Source organism: Siphateles boraxobius, unplaced genomic scaffold, assembly GCF_051911475.1.
Source record: "Siphateles boraxobius isolate OS27281-9 unplaced genomic scaffold, OSU_SipBor_1 108, whole genome shotgun sequence".
Lineage (NCBI taxonomy): Eukaryota > Metazoa > Chordata > Actinopteri > Cypriniformes > Leuciscidae > Siphateles > Siphateles boraxobius.
In genome coordinates, this window is record NW_027508709.1 from 550,001 (window position 1) to 573,845 (window position 23,845).

The 23,845-nt window shown below is 33.8% G+C and overlaps 1 protein-coding gene across 1 annotated transcript in view; it reads right to left on the reverse strand.

Moving 5' to 3' along the window:
• Nucleotides 1-23,733, reverse strand: part of valopa (vertebrate ancient long opsin a) — a 24,528-nt gene extending 795 nt beyond the window's left edge. Inside the window, exons 1-5 of the mRNA XM_077247241.1 lie at nt 23,010-23,733; nt 17,263-17,473; nt 13,372-13,489; nt 12,430-12,669; nt 4,985-5,209 (exon numbers count right to left, since the gene is read on the reverse strand). Coding sequence (XP_077103356.1) covers nt 4,985-5,209; nt 12,430-12,669; nt 13,372-13,489; nt 17,263-17,473; nt 23,010-23,349 — 1,134 coding nt within the window. The 5' untranslated portion in view covers nt 23,350-23,733. The remainder of the gene's footprint in view (nt 1-4,984; nt 5,210-12,429; nt 12,670-13,371; nt 13,490-17,262; nt 17,474-23,009) is intronic.
• Between the last annotated feature and the right edge of the window lie 112 nt (nt 23,734-23,845).

The window sequence follows — 23,845 nt, forward strand, 5'->3', positions numbered from 1 at the left end:
TGTGTGTGTGTGTGTGTGTGTGTGTGTGTGTGTGTGTGTGTGTGTGTGTGTGCATTGCATAGTCCCCGGCGGTCTGATACATACAGACTCCCGGCGGCTCATCACTTCACATATAAACACACTCTACAGTATCACACACTCACAACTGTTCTGACAGTTTTTCTTGCAATTCTGTGAATAAAAGTCTGAATTCTGAGTTTACATCTCTCAAAAACGTGCAATTTTGAGTAAAAAAATCCCCAGAATTGTTAGATGCAAACTTGCAATTGTAAGAAAAAAGTCTGCATTGTGTTATAAAAAGGTTTTTTTTTTTATTCCGTGATGGAAAAAAAACACTGAATTGCGAGATGTAAAGTCTGAATTCCAAGAATTCTATTTTGAGTTAAAAAAAGAAGAAATTGCTAGATGACAACTTGCAATTGTAAAAAAAAATATTTTGAATTCTAATATAAAAAAATTATTCCATGATGGTAAAAAATTCATAATTGCGAGATGTAAACTTGCAATTGTAAGAAAAATATGTTCAAAAAGTAGCAATTAACTTTTACAATTTTTCATTACAAGGTGAAAAAAAAACTGAATTGCGAAATGTGAACTCAGAACAAAAAATAAAAAAATGTTTTTAACAATTTTGAGTTAAAAAAAGGCAGAATTACCAAATTGTAATTGTAAGAAAAACATCCGAATTGTCCAAATAAAAAAATGTCTGAATTGTGATCATTTTATTTTGTGGGTGTCCTCAATCTACCTTTTTTATATTTTCATTTCGTGGCAGAAAAAAGCTTCAATAGATCAGAGAATTTAAAGAATATTTCATGAACTTTGCATTGCCTTTTAAAATGTTTAAAGTCATCATAAAATACATTCATTTCAACCAGAAACGCAAGACCAGAAACATTAATTAACAAAGTAAATTGAGATTGTTGGTGCAACAGAAGATTTGCAGGTGCGTTTGAAAAAAAGTTTATTGAAATACATAAATTCTTTGATTTACAACATGCTTGCAGAACATATAACAGTGACAGAAAACACAAAGACAGGGATCACGCTGAAAACATAATCAAATCTGCTGTATCTTGATTTGATTGCCTGGAGTATTCCAGCAGCTTCAGTCTCTATTATCACTGACCCTCTTATCTCTGATCCATGACACTCAACGACACCAAACCCAATATAAAACATGACAGAAAACACACACAGCTGGTGCAATATCATCTTCTCAAGATTACACTTATGTCACGATCTCTGGAAAAACAAATCATGATCTTATGAAAACAACGTGGAAGTATCATCATAATGCCTGGCGTCTATATTTGAAAGCAATCATTATTTTTGCAGTTTCACTTTCAGTGATCATCTGCGTTACTGTAAAGCAGATTTAGTGCATGCATTGCTTCTTTTTATTCATATTGGTTTTGCAGACAGTCTCGTTGTAAACAATTGTGTTAAATAGTGTAAATTCACCCGTCAGAAATGAGTTATTCTGTTGAACTGATGAATCTGACACTGATCTAATCGATCTCTGCGACGTCAACGCCAGAATTACACACTGAATGTCTCAGTGGTGTGTGTTTGAGTGCACTACTACACACACTACTTCTGTGCTTTCGTCAGTCGATGCCGCAGTAATTAAAGAATCAATCAATATTTCTCCCGCGTTCACACTGCAGTTCAATCCGGAGTCACTCCTCTTCTGTTCAGTTATTTACAGTCGTATTCATTAAATATGTGTGATTTACATGGTATGAGTTTCTTAAAGGGGTGGTTGATTGCGATTTCACTTTTTTCATGTTAAATAGTGTGTAATGTTGCTGTCGGTGCATGAACGGTATCTGCAAAGTTGCTGCGCTGAAAGTTCAACGTAAGCAGAGATATCGTCTTTTAAATATCAGGAAGTTTAATGCCTACAAAAACGACTCGAATGGGACTACAACGAGATACTCCCGGGTTTTATACGTAACTAACCCATAACCAACCCTCCCTCCGGAATATGCAAAAAAGGGGGCGTGGCCATATTTCGGCAGCTTTGTGGAAGAGGAAGAGTTATAGTGGAGAGTCATGCCGTCGAGAGTGTGTTATTTTCACCCAGCTGTCAGGTCTTCTGTGTTCGGCTTCCTACGGACGCTGTAGCTCGTCAACAATGGCTAAGATTTATGTTTGATTATGTTCCTGAAAATTACAATCGTAATTTAGCTTTCTGTGCTGCGCATTTTACTGAAGACAGCTTCCAGAATCTCCACGAATTCAATGCCGGATTCAACAACAAACTGTTACTAAAACATGAAGCAGTTCCAACTTTAAAACCAGATCAGCTGTTGTTGGGCCACAACCTGTGAGTAAGACTTAATCTTTTTAAATATATAATTTTAGACGTAATGTTTTAGTTCATATCAAGGACGTAAACAAATGCCAGCGCTGGCTTTAGTAGCCACTTAGTTATGCTATTTCGTGTGTCTATGACAAACGCGTACAAACATTTTGGACCTGAATTTGTAATTATGTACTAATTTTGTGAATGTATTTCCCATGTATACTTTATGACGTAATTGTTCGATTTGATCAAGAACGTAAACCAATGGCAACGCTGTTTGTTTAAAGTAGCCAGTTAGTTCGATGCTATTTTGTGTGAATAAGACAAAGCTGTATAAAGTTAAAAAAATGATATGTAATATCGCAACAGCAAAAATGTTTTCACGTTCTGTTGTCATTTTAACAGTTGTCACATGTAAGTTACACCTAAAGAAAAAGATACACCGTAAACTAAGTTTTGTGAATAGATAAACGGTTGTTCATTATATCGATAAAACAATAACTTTAAAAAACGGTATTACTCAGTCATTTATTCAGTTATATTAAACATTTAATCAGGAGAAAACCAAATCTCAAAAGCTAACAAGCAGCAGTAGCATTTTCAAGTAACAGCGTTTCGAAATTCTTATATAACAATAGTAGAATAGAATAATAATAATACACATGTACCATTCAGAAAGGTTTTGTAAGAGCCGTGTTTGGGGAGGTTCTGCTTGACTCTCTTCATTGCCTCTTTCTGGGTCTGATTCTGGCTCAAACTGATACGCAGTATTACACCATTATTTACATGTGACCGGAGCACATGCAGCTTTCGCGGGCGTGAAGTTTCCGGACAACGTGCGCTACGCAGTTTAGCCAATTACGCACACCGGCCCAACTAACCAATCTGAGCCCATTAACTGTTTCTGAGGGAGTGTTTCATAGAATCAGGAAGTCAACCGGTCGTTCAAATGACAGAGGAGAAAGCGGCTTACAACAAAGGTGAAATTTATGAAAAATAAGGCTTAAAAAAAAAACATGAAGACATGTTATATTGCACCCCATAAACACAGTCATGCAAAGAAAAAAAGCAGTAAACCACCCCTTTAAATGCTTTTAAAAGAGTCCCTTCTGCTCACCAAAACTGGATTTATTTGATCAAACATACAGTAAATATCATTGTAATGTAAATCATCTGTTTTCTATGTGAATATATAGTAAAGTGTAATTTATTCCTGTGAATTTTCAGCATCATTACTCCAGTCTTCAGTGTCACATGATCCTTCAGAAATCACTATAATATGATGATTTGATGCTCAAGAAACATTTATGATTATTATCAGTGTTGAAGACAGTTCCTTTTTGTGGAAACTGATGCATTTTATTTCACAGGATTCTTTGATGAATAGAAAGTAAAAAGGAACAGCATTTATTTGAAATAGAATCTTTTGCAACATTATAAATGTCTTTACTTTCACTTTTGATCAATTTCATGCATCAAAAGTATTACATTTCGTTCAAACTGCGGTGTTTAACTGAAGAATCACACAGAGAAACGATTCATTCTTAGATTATAAGTCTGTTTCGCTCCACCACCTTAATAGCATTTTTAAGTCTGTAATCTGCTTAAATGCACAGAAATGCTTTTAAATAATAGTAAAGTTTGCTGAGTTTCTGCTAACTCGTCTGTTTTGCTCTGAAACGTGGAGTCTCGTTCAGATGATCTGCCTAAACTCAAAATCTGAATCAGTAGATTTCACCATTAGAAGTCTTTCATAAAGGAATAAAAAAAAACATTCATCTGTCAGAAAAGCTGCATCCTCAGAGCTGTACATAACACATAAACACATCGAAATATGACCTTCGGTGTTTGACAGGGCAAAGTCAACAACGCAGGAGAATCGAGATGTGAAGTATCACATATACTCGTAAAAGTGGATCTGTTGCAGAAACACAGAGTTCAGCGCTTGTGCTTTTAGTTTGTATTTAGACTTTAAGTCTATTAATGTTCTTCAACAACAGATCGTACGCTGTTAAACTATTAACCTGACTCGAGCCCACAGAGAAGGAAATTAATAGCTGAAATAAAGTCGTTATTTTCGTTTGTTTTTGCGCACAAAAAGTATTCTCGTCGCTTGATAAACTTAAGATTGAGCCACTGTAGTCACTTGGACTATTTTAACGATGTCTTTAATAACTTTTCGGGGAACAAGTGTCAATCCCTTAGAAGCCTATGGAGGAGTGATCCAGCTCTCAGATTTATCACAAATATCTTAATCTGTGTTCTGAAGATGTACGAAGGTCTTACGGGGTTGAACAACATGAGGGAGAGTAAATACTGACAGAATTTACATTTTTGGGTGAACTATCCCTTTAAGTCTTGTTTTCTGGGAATATAAATTAAAAGTAAGTTTTTGCTTAAAACAAGCAGAATTATCTGCCAATGGTGTAAGAAAAATAATCTTAATCCAAACAGAAACAGGATTATTTTTCTCACCCCATTGCCAGATAATTTTGCTTGTTTTTAATAAAAACTCACTTAATTTTTTATTAGTTTCCCTAGAAAACAAGACTTAATATCTTATGTCAGTCGCAAATGCATCTTGATTTAAGATTTCTTTTATATTTGGACTGGAAACAAGACAAAAATACTGAGTGAGAAAAGCATTTTTAGCCGTTTTCACATCGGACATACTTTGTTCTCAGGAATGGGAATGTGTGCGAGCGATCTCCGTTCTCCGGGATGCTCCTGTGTTTTCTCTGGGATGGCTCCGTCTTTCGGGATCCGGGAAGCGATGGTGGACATCTCTCCCGTGTGGCTCTCGTTGCTCATGCCTTGGCGTTCGCTGGTCTGGTTGATGTTTCCCTCGACCACAGTGACGTCTCTGCATCTCAAGAACTGAACCAGACACTTCCTGAACTGAGGATCACAAGGAAGAGTGCATGGATTATCCCGTAGTGATCTTTGTTTAAAGTCAACATGAACAAAAAATGGGAAATTCTTGTTTTTTATGGAATATTGCAGTGTTTATTCGAAATCATTAATCGGTGCACATCATTATTGTTTTAAGAACCGTGAGTTAAAAAAACTTCTCCTCCCTCTTGCAGCGAAGAACACACACACACGAACACACACACACGTACACACTCACATACACACACAGACGTACACACTCACATACACACACACATACACACACACACAGAGAGAGAGAGAGAGAGAGAGTGTGTTAACACACACAGACGTTCACACACACACACGTACACACTCACATAAACACGTGCACATGAACACACTCACACTCACAAACGCACACATGTACACACACAGACGTACACACTCACATACACACACACATACACACACACACACACACATACACACACACACACACACACACACACACGTACACACTCACATACACACGTGCACATGAACACACTCACAAACATGCACATGTACAAACTCATACTCACTAACACACACACACTCACTTACATTCATGCACACTATATACACACTATATACACACTATATACACACTATATACACACACTACACTACAAAAATTTAAATTACCAGTTAAACCGAGAGGATTAGTGTTGTGGGATGTGTGTGTTTTACACGCAATAAAGTGTGTATTAAATGCATACGAAAACTGCTTATCATATGCACGTTAAAACTGTTTTTCCAGTATAAACTGCACGATAAACACAATGCGTGCTATAGAGACGCATAATCATGAGATCAGATATACGTCACAATAGAGAAGAAAAAACTAGCGAAACTGCCAACTTTAAACATTTGAACTTATCTGAGCTAGAAAACGTTCTTGAAATTAATTTGACCTGCACTGAAAATCACCAAAACTCAAGATTAGTGTACAACATAACTAAAATTGTAAGTAATTTCCTTAAGGAAATGTGTTTTTGGTCCCAAAGTGTATTACAACCAATTGTAAGTGAACACTTCAGGTGAATAGGGTCAAATTTTAACTAATAGATCAATTGACATTTCAACGTGATTACGTAATGTGTGTCGCATCACAGCTAGTGTAAGATGAACATTTGTGGTTAAAAGTATATAAATGTTTATTTTGTTATAAATATCCGCTGGTTTGTCTAGATCAGACTCTTATTCCTCGGCTGGATCGCGTCGAGACTTTGAAGCTGCACTGAAACTCACATTTGGACCTTCGACCCGTTGGACTCCATTGAAGTCACTATATGGAGAAAATCCTGGAGTGTTTTCCTCAAAAACTGTAATTTCTTTTCCACTGAAGAAAGAAAGACATGAACATCACGGATGACGTGCGGGAGAGTAAATTATCAGGAAATTTTAATTCTGAATTGAACTACTTATTTTAATTTAAATAAAATTTAAAAATCACTTTTTAAATAAACAAGTGAATACTGAGTGTCACGTCTCAGTGCTCAGAGTGAAGTTCATCAGATTTACTAATGCAGTCCGGCACTAAACGAGCTGTGAAATCGAGCGGCGGCTGAAAATGCTCAACATGAGTCAATCGTGATGAGGTCATCATTGCAGGAATCATTAATTGTTTCCACATTAGCCTGAGGCTCACATCGCCCTTCTCATTCTTCATCAGTTCCTAGTCATTAACTACTGAGTCCGATAGACACTAATTAGTCTAAAGTCACTTTGTGTCTCTTCGGTTCTAAGAATGAAGCTTCAGTTTTCTGTTTAGATGGGAGTTTCAGACACACATCTCGGCTGTAGGTTCAAAATATGAATTTTTATCATGCAATTCACTAAAAAATTACTCTGCAAAAAATAATTTTCTTCCTCTGAATTTTTGCCTTGTTTTTCACTGCATTTATTATTTAATTTATTAGAGAAGCAAATGACAAAGACGTTTCAAAATTAAGTGAGTTTTTGCTACAAGACAAGAAGAAATATCTGCAAATAGGCCAAGAAAAAAAGTGAAGTATAAAAAAAACGTTAAGAAAAAAATAAATAAATAACTTGACCGGCAGATTTTGTTTCTAGCATAAACTTGGTTCATTTTGATATATATTTTTCAGAAAACAAGACTTGATATATTAACTTGGTTGTTTTGTTTTCACAAACAAATGAAGAAACAATTTTTTGACAGTGAGCATTTTATATTTTGTAGACTCTCAGTTACTAATTACTTTTGGGAATTAATAATATTTAGGGGAGTAACAATCTTGTCACAGTATATCGCAATACAAAAATGCAACAATATGTATTGTGGATAGAGACAATATATATCGTGGATAGTTCACCCAAAACAAAACTTATTGTGTGAGAAAAAGAGGAAGAGTTTTAAATGCAAGTAAAAAGTGAGTGAAAGTGTTCTACATTGTTTTAAATACATCTAGTCAGTGACGGAGTGAAAGCATATTCATCTGAAATAATTCTGTGTTTTCAGTTTCAGAATCATGAGTATTTTATTCTGGTGTCTCTATTGTCCTGTGCATTGGGTTATTAACACCAAGTCCAAGACTATTCATTTACACCCCAATGTAAAACTAAATTTAGCATTTTAATTAACCCTCAATTTATCTTTGGTGTCTATATGATCCCAATCGACTTTTCCATAGTAAATAAACACACAAAAACTGGGCTTGATTCAGTTGTTCTAATATGGTATGTAAAAAAAAAATTAACAAATATGATCTTTGGGGTCAATATGAACCCACATTGAAATTAAATTGTGAAAAAAAAATCTTTTTTATTCTTCATTTGTCAAAAGAAATCAATAAATCCTGAATAAATCTGAAAATGTCCATACCACAATGAAGTCCTGGTACTAGCACAAATGCAATGTGGAACATCACTTGCACACACACAGCATTTATAGAAATTGGGAAAAAAAAAAACCATGTGGAATGAGCATGATTACACACACACACGCACACACACACACACACACACACACACACACACACACACACACACACACACACACACACACACACACACACACACACACGTGTTTACTCTTCACTCCTGTTCCTAGCCACATATATCCGTTTGTTTTTGTTTTAATTTACTTTTTAAAAATTAATATCTTGTTCTAAAGTTACATTTTTTGTACATTTCGATTATTGAAATAATATGTAATTGCAATCAAGTCTTTTCTTTTAGTGGCAACTTATGTGGCATTATTGCAAATTTTTTTGGCATTACTACAAATTTATATAGCATTATTGCAATAACAAGACACTTCGAAAGACCTCAACAAAAATAATTCTAAACTTTGACAAAATACTGATTTAATGTATTTTGAAATGTTTATATATATATATATTCATAACAAAAGCCGTTAAAACAGCAGAAAGTCACAATAAATGAATGGATCTCTATGGCGCCTCTGCTGGAAGTATGTGGTAATTACACTTTCTGGCTAAAACTATATTATCTACAAAAAACATCTAACCAGCAGATGCAGTCTAACACCTATATCAATATCCAAAACAACTCGTATTTAAATTTGATCATCATTAATGTGTTTTTTTTTTCATAAAAAATGTATATTTCAAATGTATGCAAATGGTGTAGTTGAGGAATTTTGCAGTAAATTGGTAAAAAAGTACTTCATAATCCCCAAAACACAGCATAAATATATAGATGAGAAGTAAACGGGAAAAAAATGATATATAATTTGTATTATTAAAAAGTATATTGTTTTGTACAATCGCTCTATACATGTTTAGAGGAAACAAAGATCGTATGCAGAACATGTTTTGTTTACGTTTTATCATATGTCTTGGAGTACAGCAATAATATCGTATTGTGAGTTTAGTGATACATATTTACATATCGTGATATGTATCGAATCGTGACATGAGGGTATCGTCACACCCCTACTAATATTACATTCTAATAAAAGATCTATTCTTTAACCTACTTTCATTTGTAGCCCGATCAAACAATGGAGCCTCAAATCATATTGATCTGATGATTGACAGTGTAATTTATCTTATAGATGACCGTCAGTCACGGAGACATAAACCAGAAGCAGTGTTGTGTTGTCATGCACTTCTTTCTGTAGGTCTCAGAATACAAGCTTTATTCATATGGAGAAAGCCAGTGTATAAACGGACAGCTCCGGCTCAGACAGATGATGGAGAGATGTGGCTCTGCCAAACACTGTTTACGTCTGTACTCAATAATTCAGCATCTTCTGCTTTGGAGTGCACTGGTTTGATCCGCACTGCAGGTGTTATTTATTTATTTTTATTTCAGTAATATAAGTCAAAAGTGTCAGCTCTAGTGAAGCCATATCATCCCAACGACAGCTTCAGGATTTTCCTAAATCCATAAACTCAGTCCTGTGCACTTCTGCTCATTCAGAGTAAAGCAAGCTCAATCCTGAATGAAATGTGTGGTTGCGTAAGGACTTATTTCTGTCAGGCGACTCCTTCAAGGCCTTTCAGCTTCTGTAACCTATTTACTTGTAACTGGGACACAGGAAAGTTTCTTGAGATCTTCATGCAATATTATTATGCTTAAGATCAAATTTTAAGTACAAGCATCATCACAAAATCACAGTTTAGCAAAGCAAACCGCAACGGCATCCGTCTTGATTTAACACTTAAAGTTAAGTCTATTTCTGTAGGGCTTTATCCAATACCGTAAAACTAAAACTATTAAAGGCATTTCTGTTCATTTAAATAAAGCTGACATTCAATCAAATATAAATATTAGTCGAAAAACTTAAACTAAATGACGACTGGAAATGTTTATGTTGAAGAACTAAAATGAACTAAAACTGTAATAAAAATAAATGAAACCTAAAGCAACAATTAAAAAAAAAACGAATAAAATGACAAAAGCACGTAACGAAATTGCTAAAATGTAACTAAAGTTAACATTTAAAGTAAAAATATTGAAAAATAAAAGCAAATTTTAAATATTAATCGAACTATAATACAACTAAAATAAAACTAAAATTAGTTAAAAACTATTATAGTTTCAGTTAATAAAGCCGCTCTACAGAAAACAATAGAGTCATATTCAGATCAATTCAGTTCAATGTTGATTCAGTTCAGTTCAATAACTGTCAATGTTGCAAAGTTTTATAGTCAAAGTCATAATTCAGTAACTCTCAATAATAATTAATATAATTCATATATTAATACACTTGCACACACACAGCATTTATAGAAATTGGGAAATAAAATCAATAATATCTGCATATATCTAAAAATGTTCACACATAAATTCTATATCTCTCTCTACAGAAAACAATAGAGTCATATTCAGATCAATTCAGTTCAATGTTGATTCAGTTCAGTTCAATAACTGTCAATGTTGCAAAGTTTTATAGTCAAAGTCATAATTCAGTAACTCTCAATAATAATTAATATAATTCAACTAACTCAGTTCTAGTTTTGTTCTCATCTGATGTTGCTAGTGCAGAGAAATCAATAATGCTAGTACACATTAAATGTCTTTTAAAAAAGTTTTCTAATCTTATAATTAGCTGATTTTTTAACCGTATAATTGTGTCTTCCTGTTTGAATCGCATATTGATTGGAAATGCTAAATCCAGTTACTGAAAGAAACACTGAAAATGCACAAAAAATGTCTAATGTGGATGTAATATCACCGGAAATCAACATTAAAGTCATTCAAATGAAGATTTACACCGTCTGCCTTTCAGTATTGGATCGTAAGCTTTAAATTTTCAGATGTTTGAACTGCTTTATTAAATGATGTATTTATTTATAGAGCTTTGAGAAACATGAAGTATTAAAAAAGCTTTAAAAAACGCTTCACGCTGCATTTTTCTTATTATTTATTGATGATCCATTTATTATTTATGATGAAGCTGAACACTAACGACACCAGTGAGTGTGTGTAACGCCGTCTCTTCTGATGTGATAATAATACGTGATGATAAAGACGGATCAAGCGCACATGACTACTGTATATTCAGTGTTCCCAAAAAACAAACCTCTGGAAAATGTGTGGATAAAACTATAAAACTATCACTGATAATCAGAAGCTGCAGGTTTGATTAAGAAACGACCGTCTTCTTCAAGCTCAGGATGATCTGGAGTTCATTTATGACAGCGGTTTCAATCTCCTTTAAATTCAATAACTATCAAACAGTAATTCTTAAGATTTTAGCTGATACTTTCATCTAAAGTTGTTGCAGCACTTTTTATTGCCGGTCATTCAAGCCCAGAACATTAACACTGTAAAGATTGACGTGTGAAATAATAGGAAAATGTCATTTTGAACAGTTTATTGAGCCTTCAGAAAAAAATATGAAAAAATCATTATTGATAAATCAGGCTCATATAGTGTGATATAGTGAGAATATGGAAGGAAAAAACACTAGATTTTATTCAAAGACTCAAACTGAGCAAAGATATGCTGATATTCATATGCACAAAAAGTAAGATGAAATTCTGATGCTAGTGATGTAAATAACTGAGATCTTTACAACAGTATAGTAAATACTTATATTAAATGATATAAATATCAATATTATCTGCCAATGATATGTCTTAGTAAGGTGATATTTAAATTAGTGATGGGCAGTGATGAATTAATCGCATCCAAAATAAAAGTTTGTGTTTACATAATATATGTGTGTGTACTGTGTGTGAATACATTTAAATTTTATATTTAACAATATTATTACAACACTATTTTCCTGCTATCGCTGTAAAGCTGCTTTGAAACAATCTGTATTGTAAAAAACGCTGTATAAATAAAGCTGACGAGACTTTAACTGTATATAATTATTTTGTATAAAAAATACACGTACTGCATATATTTAAGAAAAAGTTTCTGTATCTCTCTCTATATATATATATGCATACAGTATATACATGCAAATATTTCTTAAATATATACATGCACAGTACACACATATATATTATGTAGAATATATATATGCACATATATAACAAGAAAAATAATCTTGTTTTCCATTTGAATTAAGATTTTTTTTCTTACCCGATTGGCAGATACTTGTACTTTTTTTTTTTTTTTTTTGAAAACAAGATATAATTTCTTATGTCATTTCACTTATCTAGTAAAAGCTTCCTGATTTAAGAATGTTTCGATATTTGGACAGGAAACAAGAGAATACTGAGTAAGAAAAGCATGTTTGCATGAGTGTAAACCTTCACCTGTTTGTTCATGAACACATAGATGACTGGGTTGTAGACGGCGGCTGTCTTGGAGAAGAACGCGGGAGCGGCTGCCAGTCGAGGATCCAGGTGAATGCTGGGATGAGCCGTGACCACGATGGAGAACGCAGCGTACGGAGTCCAGGCCACCATGAAGGCCACGATCATCACGACCACCATACGGGTCACCTGACGCTCAGGTTTCCTGGCGTTACCCAGCCGGCCGTGGGTGTTGGACACCTGCACACACACACACACACACACACACACACACACACACACACACACACACACAAAATCTGTGTTGACAAAATAATCAGTAGCATGGATATATGTGATGATGAAGAAATAAAAGACAGGTCAAGTCAGCTTTCAGTGATAAACAGTGAATCAATGATGGAAACATCTGCAGTAAAGAAGCTCAATTCAATTAAGATCAATATTCAATAACTGTGTCGATGCTGCAGAATTCATTCACTATGAAAAGTCAAGATGATAAGACAACAGTGTAATTATTCGGCTCAATTTAGTTCAAGTTTTTGTTCTCAATCAATAGTGTCAGTGTGTTTTTTCTTGGTTATGAGAACGTTAATGGATCGTTCCATTGTATCATTCTTCAAACATAATGTTACTTTTGAATGTTCTCTGAACATTCCGAAACAAGTGGTTACATTTAAAAAAATTACCAACTGAAAGATTTCAGAAAAAAACACTCCATGACTGATGTATAAATAATGTTTTGAACATTTTTAAAGACCAGATAACTATTAATGTTATCGGAAGAACGTTTTTTCATAACTGTCCTCGAATGTTTCCTGTGTTCTGGGACTGTTCTGTAGAGACTGGAGATCAGCTTTATCAGATTCAGATCTAAACACTGTCAGTGATCAGGGATCTGTTTGTTGAGATGATAAGGATTCAGTGAATCTCACAGTGACTGACCTTTCTCAGCTTCCTGATCAGTTTGCAGTAACACACGACGATCACTCCCAGCGGGAGAATGAAGCAGGTGATGAAGAACGTGATGATGAAGGTGTGGTCGTGGAAGTTTCCCGAATACCTGCGGTGGGACAAAATCAGCGAGTAAAACATCTGACGAAGAGAAAACTAACAGATTTAAACTTTCTTTTTTATTATATACACGGTCACATTTAAAACTGTCTAGAAACTTTAAATATATACTGTCTCTCTCTATATATATATAAATAAATAAATAAATAATTTAGAGTTTAACTTTTGTCCCAGGAACAGATTTGAGGTGATTTTATGTGATTTTAAGTGTTATTTCTGAATAAATGTTTCCGCCACAGAATAAAAAAAAAATGCAAATTGCAATTCTGAGAAAAAGTGTCAGAAGTGTGAGAGATATAATCGTTTTCAAAATAAAACACCTTTTTCCTCGCTGTCGTAAATTTTTTATTCTCAGAATTTTCACATATGCAAGAAAAGTCAGATTTTCAAGTTTATAGTTTTTTTCTTAATAGTTATAAAGTCTGAATTGCAAGATATAAACTTGCAATTCTGAGAAAAAAGTCAGAATTGTGAGATATAAACTTTTTTCCTCACAGTCGTGAGTTTCTCAAAATTCAGAATTGCAAGTTTGTATCTCGCTTTATTTCTTAAAATTCTGAGATATAAACTTGCAATTGCATGTTATAAAGTCTGAAATGCAAGATAATGATTTAAACAAATTTCTCACATTAAGTAACTCGTGCACATTTATTACAAACATAAATAACTATTGAAGCTAGTTTCTGTCACAAAATAACTTTTTATGGTAATGTATCCCATGGTGAATATGAAAGTCTCAGTCTAATGCAAAGCAAAATGCAGAATGTCTTAGTATAACAAGAAAAATAATCAAAATAACTATGAGCCAGAAGAAGGAGGGATGAAGAAAAACTGCTGATTACACAATAACACCGCCGGTTTTACCAAAACACCAGCGCTGGTCGCTATTTATAATGTCTCTCAAAGGATTTTATATCTGATGTTTGTATTTTTGACCAGTACAATAAAACGGCTATTTTTTTCCTTCATATAGCCTATTTTTAAGTCACTGGATTGTCAAAAGCACATGATGATGAGTGAAGACAGAAAAGACAACAGTAAAGTGGAGTATGAATAAGAAAACCTGCTGAGTATTTCATATGGCCAAAAAATGAATTAAAATGAATTATCATGTCAGAAAAATGCTGACATGCTTGGATAAAAGGACTAATTAGACAATAAATCTGATGGTTAATTATCCTGCTGGTTTTGGCTTTAATGGATGAAGCTTGTCAAGCTTTCACCCGAGAGAGCTTTTCCTCTTCATTTAACTCGTACTATATTGTGGAATCCCTTGTTTGAAAATGAAAGTTTTTAGACAATTTTAGAAGTTATGCATATAAGAAAACCCTCAGAGATTGAAACTGAATCAAGCATGAAAGTTTTAAAGACACTCAGCCCCCACGCAATGATAATAACGACCCATAAAGTCCCGTCCACACAATAGACAGTGAAGACGTGACTGAAATCACCACCAGTTTTCAAACTTTCTGCATAAAGGCTTTTGGTGAAAATTTTCTGCAACATGTTACAACAAGTTTCTATTGGTACATTTATTAATCTTGCTTAATGTTAATTTCAACATTTGCTTTTTTTTATCACTCAAACCACTTTCTGCTGATGCTTTTGACTCTTTTAGAGTTGCTCATAACTGCTGGTCTATCAGTTTCTATGTAATAATAAATTGAGAATTTAAAATAAATCTTGTTTTTCATGCTTGACCAGCGGCCATATACACGCCGTGTGTTGATCTTAGTTAAGTGCATCATTAACATTAAGTGCACTGTAAGAATAAGTGTAATTTTAACTGTAAAATATTGTAAAAACGCTACAGAAAAAAAAAACTTTTAAGTTTAAGTTCTTTTTTTACAGTAATTTTTACCGTAAAATACTATTAAATGCACAGTTTTTAGAATTAAAAAGGCAAATCAAATAATATTATTATTAGTGATTTACTTTATACTTTATTGTCAGACGAGTCTGACATTTTTCTTGCATAACAGTGTCTATGTTTACAACATCTAACAAACATTCTACATCGACATACACTTAAACATCACATATTATACATTCAAACACTACAACACTTATACATCTAACACCTTTACTGTACTCTTTATTTCTGATTAAATGTTTTTGTTCAACGCTAAGATAGCCTGGTGCACAAAAGAGTGTTTCAGCCTCACTTTGTTAAATCTGGGGACTCTATACCTCCTGTTTGATGGTAGTAGTTCAAATTCTTTATGCAAAATATGCATATTAGGGTTAGAAGCTACAATATTAGCTAGCCTTAGCAAATTGTTATAATAGGCTGAGTCGTAAAGCTTCTCAAGAGGCTGACCTACAATCTTTGAGCAAATTTTTAATTGATTAAACAACTTTGTTTTCAGCATAACAGACAGGCTTTTATACCAAATAGAGTTGCAATATTGCAGTATGCTCACTATCACAGACCTATAGAACAATATAGAATCTGTTTTCTTATTCCAGATGACCTAAAACGTGAAGAAAGTAAATTCTCTGCTTTGTTTTTATACATAGAGTATCAATGTGATCTTTCCATGATAGCATATCGTCAATAATCACTCCTAAATATTTATATGTCTTAACTGATCTAATTTCCTCCTTATGAATAAAAACAGGCATTATATCAGATGCAGACCCAAATACAATCTCCTCAGTTTTACTCGTATTAATAACCAGAGCATTATTCTCACACCACTCAATCAATTTAGTCACACCTTGTTGATGAAACTCAGGACTGTCCAAATCATTTAACACAGATATTAAAACTGTGTCATCAAAATACTTCAAAATATACTGATTTAACATGTCAGTTCGACGGTTTGATATCATGATCTCCATGTAAATGCAGTGTTTTGAACATGGTTTCACATCGTTTTTAAACGCGATTTTATTAGAAACACATGAATAAAAAAATCTTGGTTAAGGCAATATGTGTGCATGTATATATTTTTTCAAAATGTATTGGTAACACTTTACAATAAGATCTAATTTGTTAACAATTCGCTAACATGAACAATGAGCAATATGTGTTTTACAGCATTTTTTTTTCAATCTTTGTTAATATTATTGAGAATACTATTCATTGTTCATGTTAGTTCACAGTGCATTAAGTTGGGATGCACCGATATAAAAATTTTGCCCGATACCGATAACACATAATTCTTTATATTTGAAAGCCGATAACCGATATATTGGCCGATACATCAAAATCCAAATTTGTATATAATTTTTTAGAGCCTGATTACAAAAACAAAAGTCTCATCATGTCCCAATCACACAATTATAATAATGTTCACATTATAATGTTATGTAGCCGATATGACAGACTTGCACAAGTTGCACTGAACTGTATTTTCCATATTTCAAGCAATTCAAAACCATAATGTTGAACATCTGAAGCATCTCAGCTGAAGGAAATAACCCATTATTTATCAGCTTTAATATATCGGCCAAATTTTCTTATCGGTTAACGATAAGAAAATCATCGTTAACCATTAAATATCGTTAAATACCGATTACAAAAATGTAACGAATTATTAACGATTACAATGCAAATTAACATTTTATCAGCCGATACCGGTATCGTGCAACAGCATTAAGTAATATTTACAGATGCAATGTTTGATTTTAAATATGATTTAATCAAGTAATTTTCGTTTGTAAGTTCATGTTAACTACTGTAGAACCTAAGCATTTTTAGCGGTTTTATGTGCGCTATTAGTCCCGCAGTGTGATAATGATGTTTTGGTTCCTCACCAGTTGGGTTCGCAGGTGGTGCCGATCTTGCTGACGGTGTAACTGCTCCAGCCCAGGACCGGAGGGATGGTCCAGATGAAGGAGAAGGTCCAAACGAACAGCAGACCCAGAGCCGCGTGTTTGCCCGCCAGACGAATGTTCCCCAGCGGTCGACAGATCACGAAGAAGCGCTCGAACGCCAGGACGGCCAGAGACCACAGAGCCACGATACCTGGAGGACCAGTCAGACTGATGAACACCAGACTGAGAACATGCTCTTCAGAAGCACGTATATTCTCTCCCGCAGACAGCAACATAGCAACCCAGGCCTCTCATTTATAAAACAACCCGGTCACACTAAATGCGTCGTGCACGTTTAATCGTGCAATTTATACGCGGAATTTAGTTTTTATGCACATATGATACGCATGCGTAGGTTTATGCCTGTTTCACACATAGCTACCTCAACAGCAACATAGCGTCAGCCCAGATCCGGGCCACATCTGGGCCGTGTGGAATCCATGTGTACCGGATGTGGGCCGGATCTGGGCGACACTATGTTGTTGTCTGGAACAACGCGACATAATGGATGTAGCCTGCTCGTCTCTTCGTGGAAAACAAGTGCTTTGTGACCCACAATATTTCTTGTAAGAAAAGGTTTAAATGCAAAAGAAAAGGTATGAGAGAGCTATTTTTTCGTATGTTTTAATTTAAAATGTTTGCGATGTTAACATAGGACCTAACTACATGTTTAAATGCTTTGCCACTTGCTTGAGCAAATATATAGGCTATACATCTATATAGAAGTAATGCATTGAATAATATGTTTTTTTTATGTTTAAACGTAAATATGTCTGTGAAAGAGTGTGGATCTAAAAATATAATCGCAATGTTAAATCTTTTTTTAAATATTATCTTAGAAAAGACGCTGATAATAAAAATATTGATTTGAAATAAAAAATAGAGAATAAATGTTGTGTTTGTGGTAGAGCCGTAGATCAGTTGCGCTCTGCAAACTCAGCATTTGTGAAAGCACAATCTGCTCCTGCGCCACACACACACACTGCACACAGAGTATGTGTTAAACAAGTGTAGTAGGGTGGGATACGTGTGTATTACACGTTTGAGTAGGATTAGTGTTGTGGGGGGCGTGTGGATTACACAAATAAAGTGTGTATCATATGCACGTAAAAACTAATTTTCGCGTATAAATTGCACGATAAACACAATGCATTTTCGTGAGATAAGGCTGATAAAACTGTGTGTAGGATCCTTACTAAAAGTGCACGTGCCATACCTATTTTTTGGCATACGCCATTTCCACCCGAAAGCCAAAAATGACGTACACCAGACCCTGCGCAAGTTCCCTTTATAATCCCAGTCGAAGATTGTGTTCAAATGCGTCTCCTCCCTGAAATAACCATATATGCCTCGTTTCACTATGCATATGCTCATCTGCATATCATTTGCATATGCATATTCACCCACGCGAGACCATGTTTAACGGTACAAGACATTAGGAAAATATGAGTGCGTCATATTACGTTTCTAAAAATCATTAGGAGCCGATCCTTGCCTTGTTTTTGAATAAATAAATCAAATAGTATAAAATAAATTTCTGGGAAAGTTTTCTCAATCGTTTCCACTTATATTTTTTAATGGAAACAGATAGGACTTATTGTGCATTATTGATCATTATTTGCGTGTAAATATTTTCTCAGACCGCGAGTTCTGCTATTATAATTCGCTGAGCAAACATTAAAACAGCATGCCATGGGAAAAGGGTTTAAAAGCATCACATCCACTACAAATATTTCTATTTATTAGAAATTTTTTTTTTTTTTACTTCTCGATAATGATTTCATGTAATTTAAGTGCTTAACTCCATTGATGAGAATGGCATATTTATTCTAACTGTGTATATCAAATGTAAAATTTAGTTTAAATCATTCTTTTATGTATTTAAACTGTTATTGTGAACATGCACTTTATTTATGATTAGGACTCATAATAAAGATTTAAAGTGCTCACAACTTATGCGTGGGAAGCGGCGTACGCCTCTTTCAGGGACTGTTTTGAGCGAGGCCCCAGATCCGGCCCACATCTGGAACATGTGGATTCAACGCATCCCGGATGTGGGCCAGATCTGGGCCGTGAGTTACGAGAAATGTCTGGATTGCTGTAAACATGAAGAGATGAACTTGCAGTTTCATAACTGATGAAACATTGACACTGTTATTAAACTAAATTGAATAAAAATTGAACAGAATTCATCTAAATAATGACACTATTGTCTTCATTAGAACTGCTTTATACGCTGAAATTGAATTTGTTTTATAACTGACAAACTTTGGACAGATATTAAACTAAATTGAATAAAAATTGAACAGAATTCATCTAAATAATGACACTATTGTCTTCATTATAACTGCATTATACGCTGAAATTGAATTTGTTTTATAATTTATGAACTTTGGACAGATATTAAACTAAATTGAATAAACATTGAACAGAATTAATTTGAATAATGACACTATTGTCTTCATTAGAACTGCTTTATACGCTGAAATTGAATTTGTTTTATAATTGACGAACTTTGGACAGATATTAAACTAAATTGAATAAATATTGAACAGAATTAATCTGAATAATGACACTATTGTCTTCATTAGAGCTGCTTTATACGCTAAAATTGAATTTGTTTTATAATTGACGAACTTTGGACAGATATTGAACTAAATTGAATAAAAATGGAACAGAATTAATCTGAATAATGACACTATTGTCTTCATTATAACTGCATTATACGCTGAAATTGAATTTGTTTTATAATTTATGAACTTTGGACAGATATTAAACTAAATTGAATAAACATTGAACAGAATTAATTTGAATAATGACACTATTGTCTTCATTATAACTGCATTATACGCTGAAATTGAATTTGTTTTATAACTGACGAACTTTGGACAGATATTAAACTAAATTGAATAAATATTGAACAGAATTAATCTGAATAATGACACTATTGTCTTCATTAGAGCTGCTTTATACGCTGAAATTGAATTTGTTTTATAATTGACGAACTTTGGACATATATTAAACTAAATTGAATAAAAATGGAAGAGAATTAATCTGAATAATGACTCTATTGTCTTCATTAGAGCTGCTTTATACGCTGAAATTAAATTTGTTTTATAATTGACGAACTTTGGACATATATTAAACTAAATTGAATAAAAATGGAAGAGAATTAATCTGAATAATGACTCTATTGTCTTCATTAGAGCTGCTTTATACGCTGAAATTAAATTTGTTTTATAATTTATGAACTTTGGACAGATATTGAACTAAATTGAATAAATATTGAACAGAATTAATCTGAATAATGACACTATTGTCTTCATTAGAGCTGCATTAAAGCCGTTTTATAATTCATGCTACAGTTATGTTCCTGCGAAGCGGCTTTGAAACCATCTGCATTGTATGAAGTGCTATAGAAATAAAGCTGACTTGACAGTGATGCATTAGAGTTCAAAACATGTCTGAAGAAGACGTGTAACTCATAACTCAAATTGGATTCTTGCATTGAAATTTAAACACTTAAATTCTCATTCACTGAGTTGATCTTGTAACGATAGTCTGAAAACCACAGAACATGCATTTCTTTTATGTAAAATTTGCGTTGGGTCATTTATTGTAATATATATATATTATACCTATTCATATTTTAAGTGCACACAAAATTGAATTCGTTATCTCAATATCTGAGACAAAATAAAATTAGGAAAAGTGCGAATCCAGAACATTAAATCTGCGTTATGCTAAATAATAACTTGCAATAAAATAAAGAATGAACATGATGGGGGTTTTTTTTGCCATAAACTCAAACTTCAATGATTGAGCTTCTTATGACCAGATGTTAGATAACTGCACTGTATTCGACTGAAATTACAGAAGTGTCAGCAAGATGACAATAGTAATTCACTATAATTGCACTGAAGATACCAAACATCTGCAGATTGACATTATCAAATCATGACATTATATAAAATAATAATAAAACTAATTTCCAGAATCATGTACAAACAACAGTTGCAAAATGAACAGAGAAAACCGACGGGAGCTTTTAACTTCCATGTGTCACTAAAGTCATTTACACAACAAACTGTAGAAACTCATTGCTGTGTGACTGAGTTTCAAAACAGACGTAGACATATTGATTAATAAAGAGTAATTACCTTGAAGAAAATCAAATATGGTAAATGAATGATAATGTGATTGTGGGTCTAAGAAGACATGAATGGTAAATACTGACACCTGCAGTTCATAAACAGACCTGAGAGCAGCTGTTCATCTGGATTATTATTCACATGCATTTAATATGCTTTATTATTATATTTAATTATGGTTATGAGATTGACAACTGCATGTTTAAGCAAAACAACCAGTTTTTTTCCCATCAGCTACTTTTAATAATTACCCTCTGATCTAATTTTGCATTTGATCATTATTTTCCTGTTTATTACAGTGAAGCTGCTTTGAGACAATAAAAGCGCTATAGAAATAAAGATGAATTAGTTTCAGCTGTTTTTGATCATCACTAAACAAGCACTATTAATTCTTAATATCAACAATTACAATTTTACTAGTTTAAATGCTAAATCATGGGATTTCTACTAGTGACAATGGCAATTTTTAATATCAGGGGTTACATTTCCACTATAGTAAAAATGTTAATTCTTCACCATGGCTTCCACTCAAATTCAATTGCTGATGTCAAGAACTCAATTTTCACTAGTTGAAATGTTAATTCTTGATATCTGTAAATTAATTTCAACATGCTGTTATTTCTGATATCTGAAAATGTATTTCTGATGTCAATAATTGGACAGTAATTTCAGATACAATCAAAAAATACATTCATGATATCAGAAATGAGCATTGTCACTACAATCAGATTATTGATATCAAAAATTTTGATTTTTACTAGTAGCAATTCAGTTGATATCAGACATTTGCGCTACTAACCACGTAATTCTTGATATAAAAATTTATGATTTTTACTAAGAATTTGACTGACTAAGAATTGTATTCCTGAAGTAAAATTACAATTTAAACTAGTAAGAAATCAATTATTGGTATCAACAATTGAATGGCAGCCTATGGTGACATTTAACGAGTGAAAATACAATTACAGATATCAAAAATATAGTTTTTTACTAGTTGAAATTAAATCCTGAAATCAGGAATTCGCATTTTTGCGAGGGATGACGTCATTGCTGATACCAAGAATTGACATTGTTACTAGTGAAAAAGTATTTAACTTAAAAATTGCACTTTAACTAGTGAAAATTTAAATGCTGATATCAAGAATTCATATATAAGTCAAAACTCCTTGCCATACATGTACTTTTCATTAATGTAGGCTAACTTGCATTACATACAGCAATGTTGCTTTTTTTTTACACCAGCGAAACTGTACTAAAATACAATAAGAGAATCAAAACAGAGAACTTTTACTGTGTGTGTAATGTTAACATATTTTAAAAAATTAATTTGATTTATTTATAGTTATATATATATATATATATATATATATATATATATATATATATATATATATATATATATATATATATATCTTTGATTTGTGAAACCCAGACAAAAGTAATAACATTATGCATGATATTTGAAGAATGCATGTTAAAATAAATATCTCAGAACCCAAATAAAACTATAGAATAGCAGCTCAACTTTTCACTTACCAAAATAGGTGACTGCAAATCCCTCCAAAACACAAGCCCATTTACCCAAGAAGAAATACCCATGATAGTTAGTTAAAAAACTAATAGTGCCTCCAGTCAACGACACGAGGAAGTCCGCCAGAGAGAGATTAACGATGATATAGTTGAGAGGTCGTCTGAGCTGAGTAAAGCGGAAAGTGACCAGCATGACAGTGAAGTTCTCGGAGAGAGAAGCCGCGGTCACGATAAACATCAGCGTCGCCAGGACTTTATAGTTCCAGGGCGCGATGAACGTTAGAGGACCGGAGAACGGGTCTTCTGCGTGGGAAACACCGTTCACTGCCACCGGGAACGACTCCATCTCGATAAACGAGTCTAAACACACCTACATCTGGAGAAAATCCCCGTGCATCGTGAATCCAGCGCGTGCACTGAAGGGTCTCATCACTGTGTGTTCTGTAATCCACTGTCCTGAACTCGTAGAGCGCGAATGCAGTGGGTTTGTTGAGTTGCTCTTGCTGCTGGATTGTGTTTATATAGGCAAGCATCACAGGTCAGGTCAGCCCTTCATCATCATCATCACTTATGCGCGTTTGACTGTCAAGGAATCACTCACACACACGGCTTTCTCCACTAAAGCTTTTCATGCACACGCGAGAATCAGAAGATAACTTCATCCATTTGATGGTGTTAATATAGCGAGCATCGCAAGGTAAGGCACGCAAATGTGCCTTCATCTTCATCATCATCACTTCTGCGCATTTGGACTGTGCCTTTCTCTCCTAAAGGTTTTCATGCACACGCGCGTGATATATAAGATAACTTCATCCATTTGGCTTTAGAAACACACACATGCA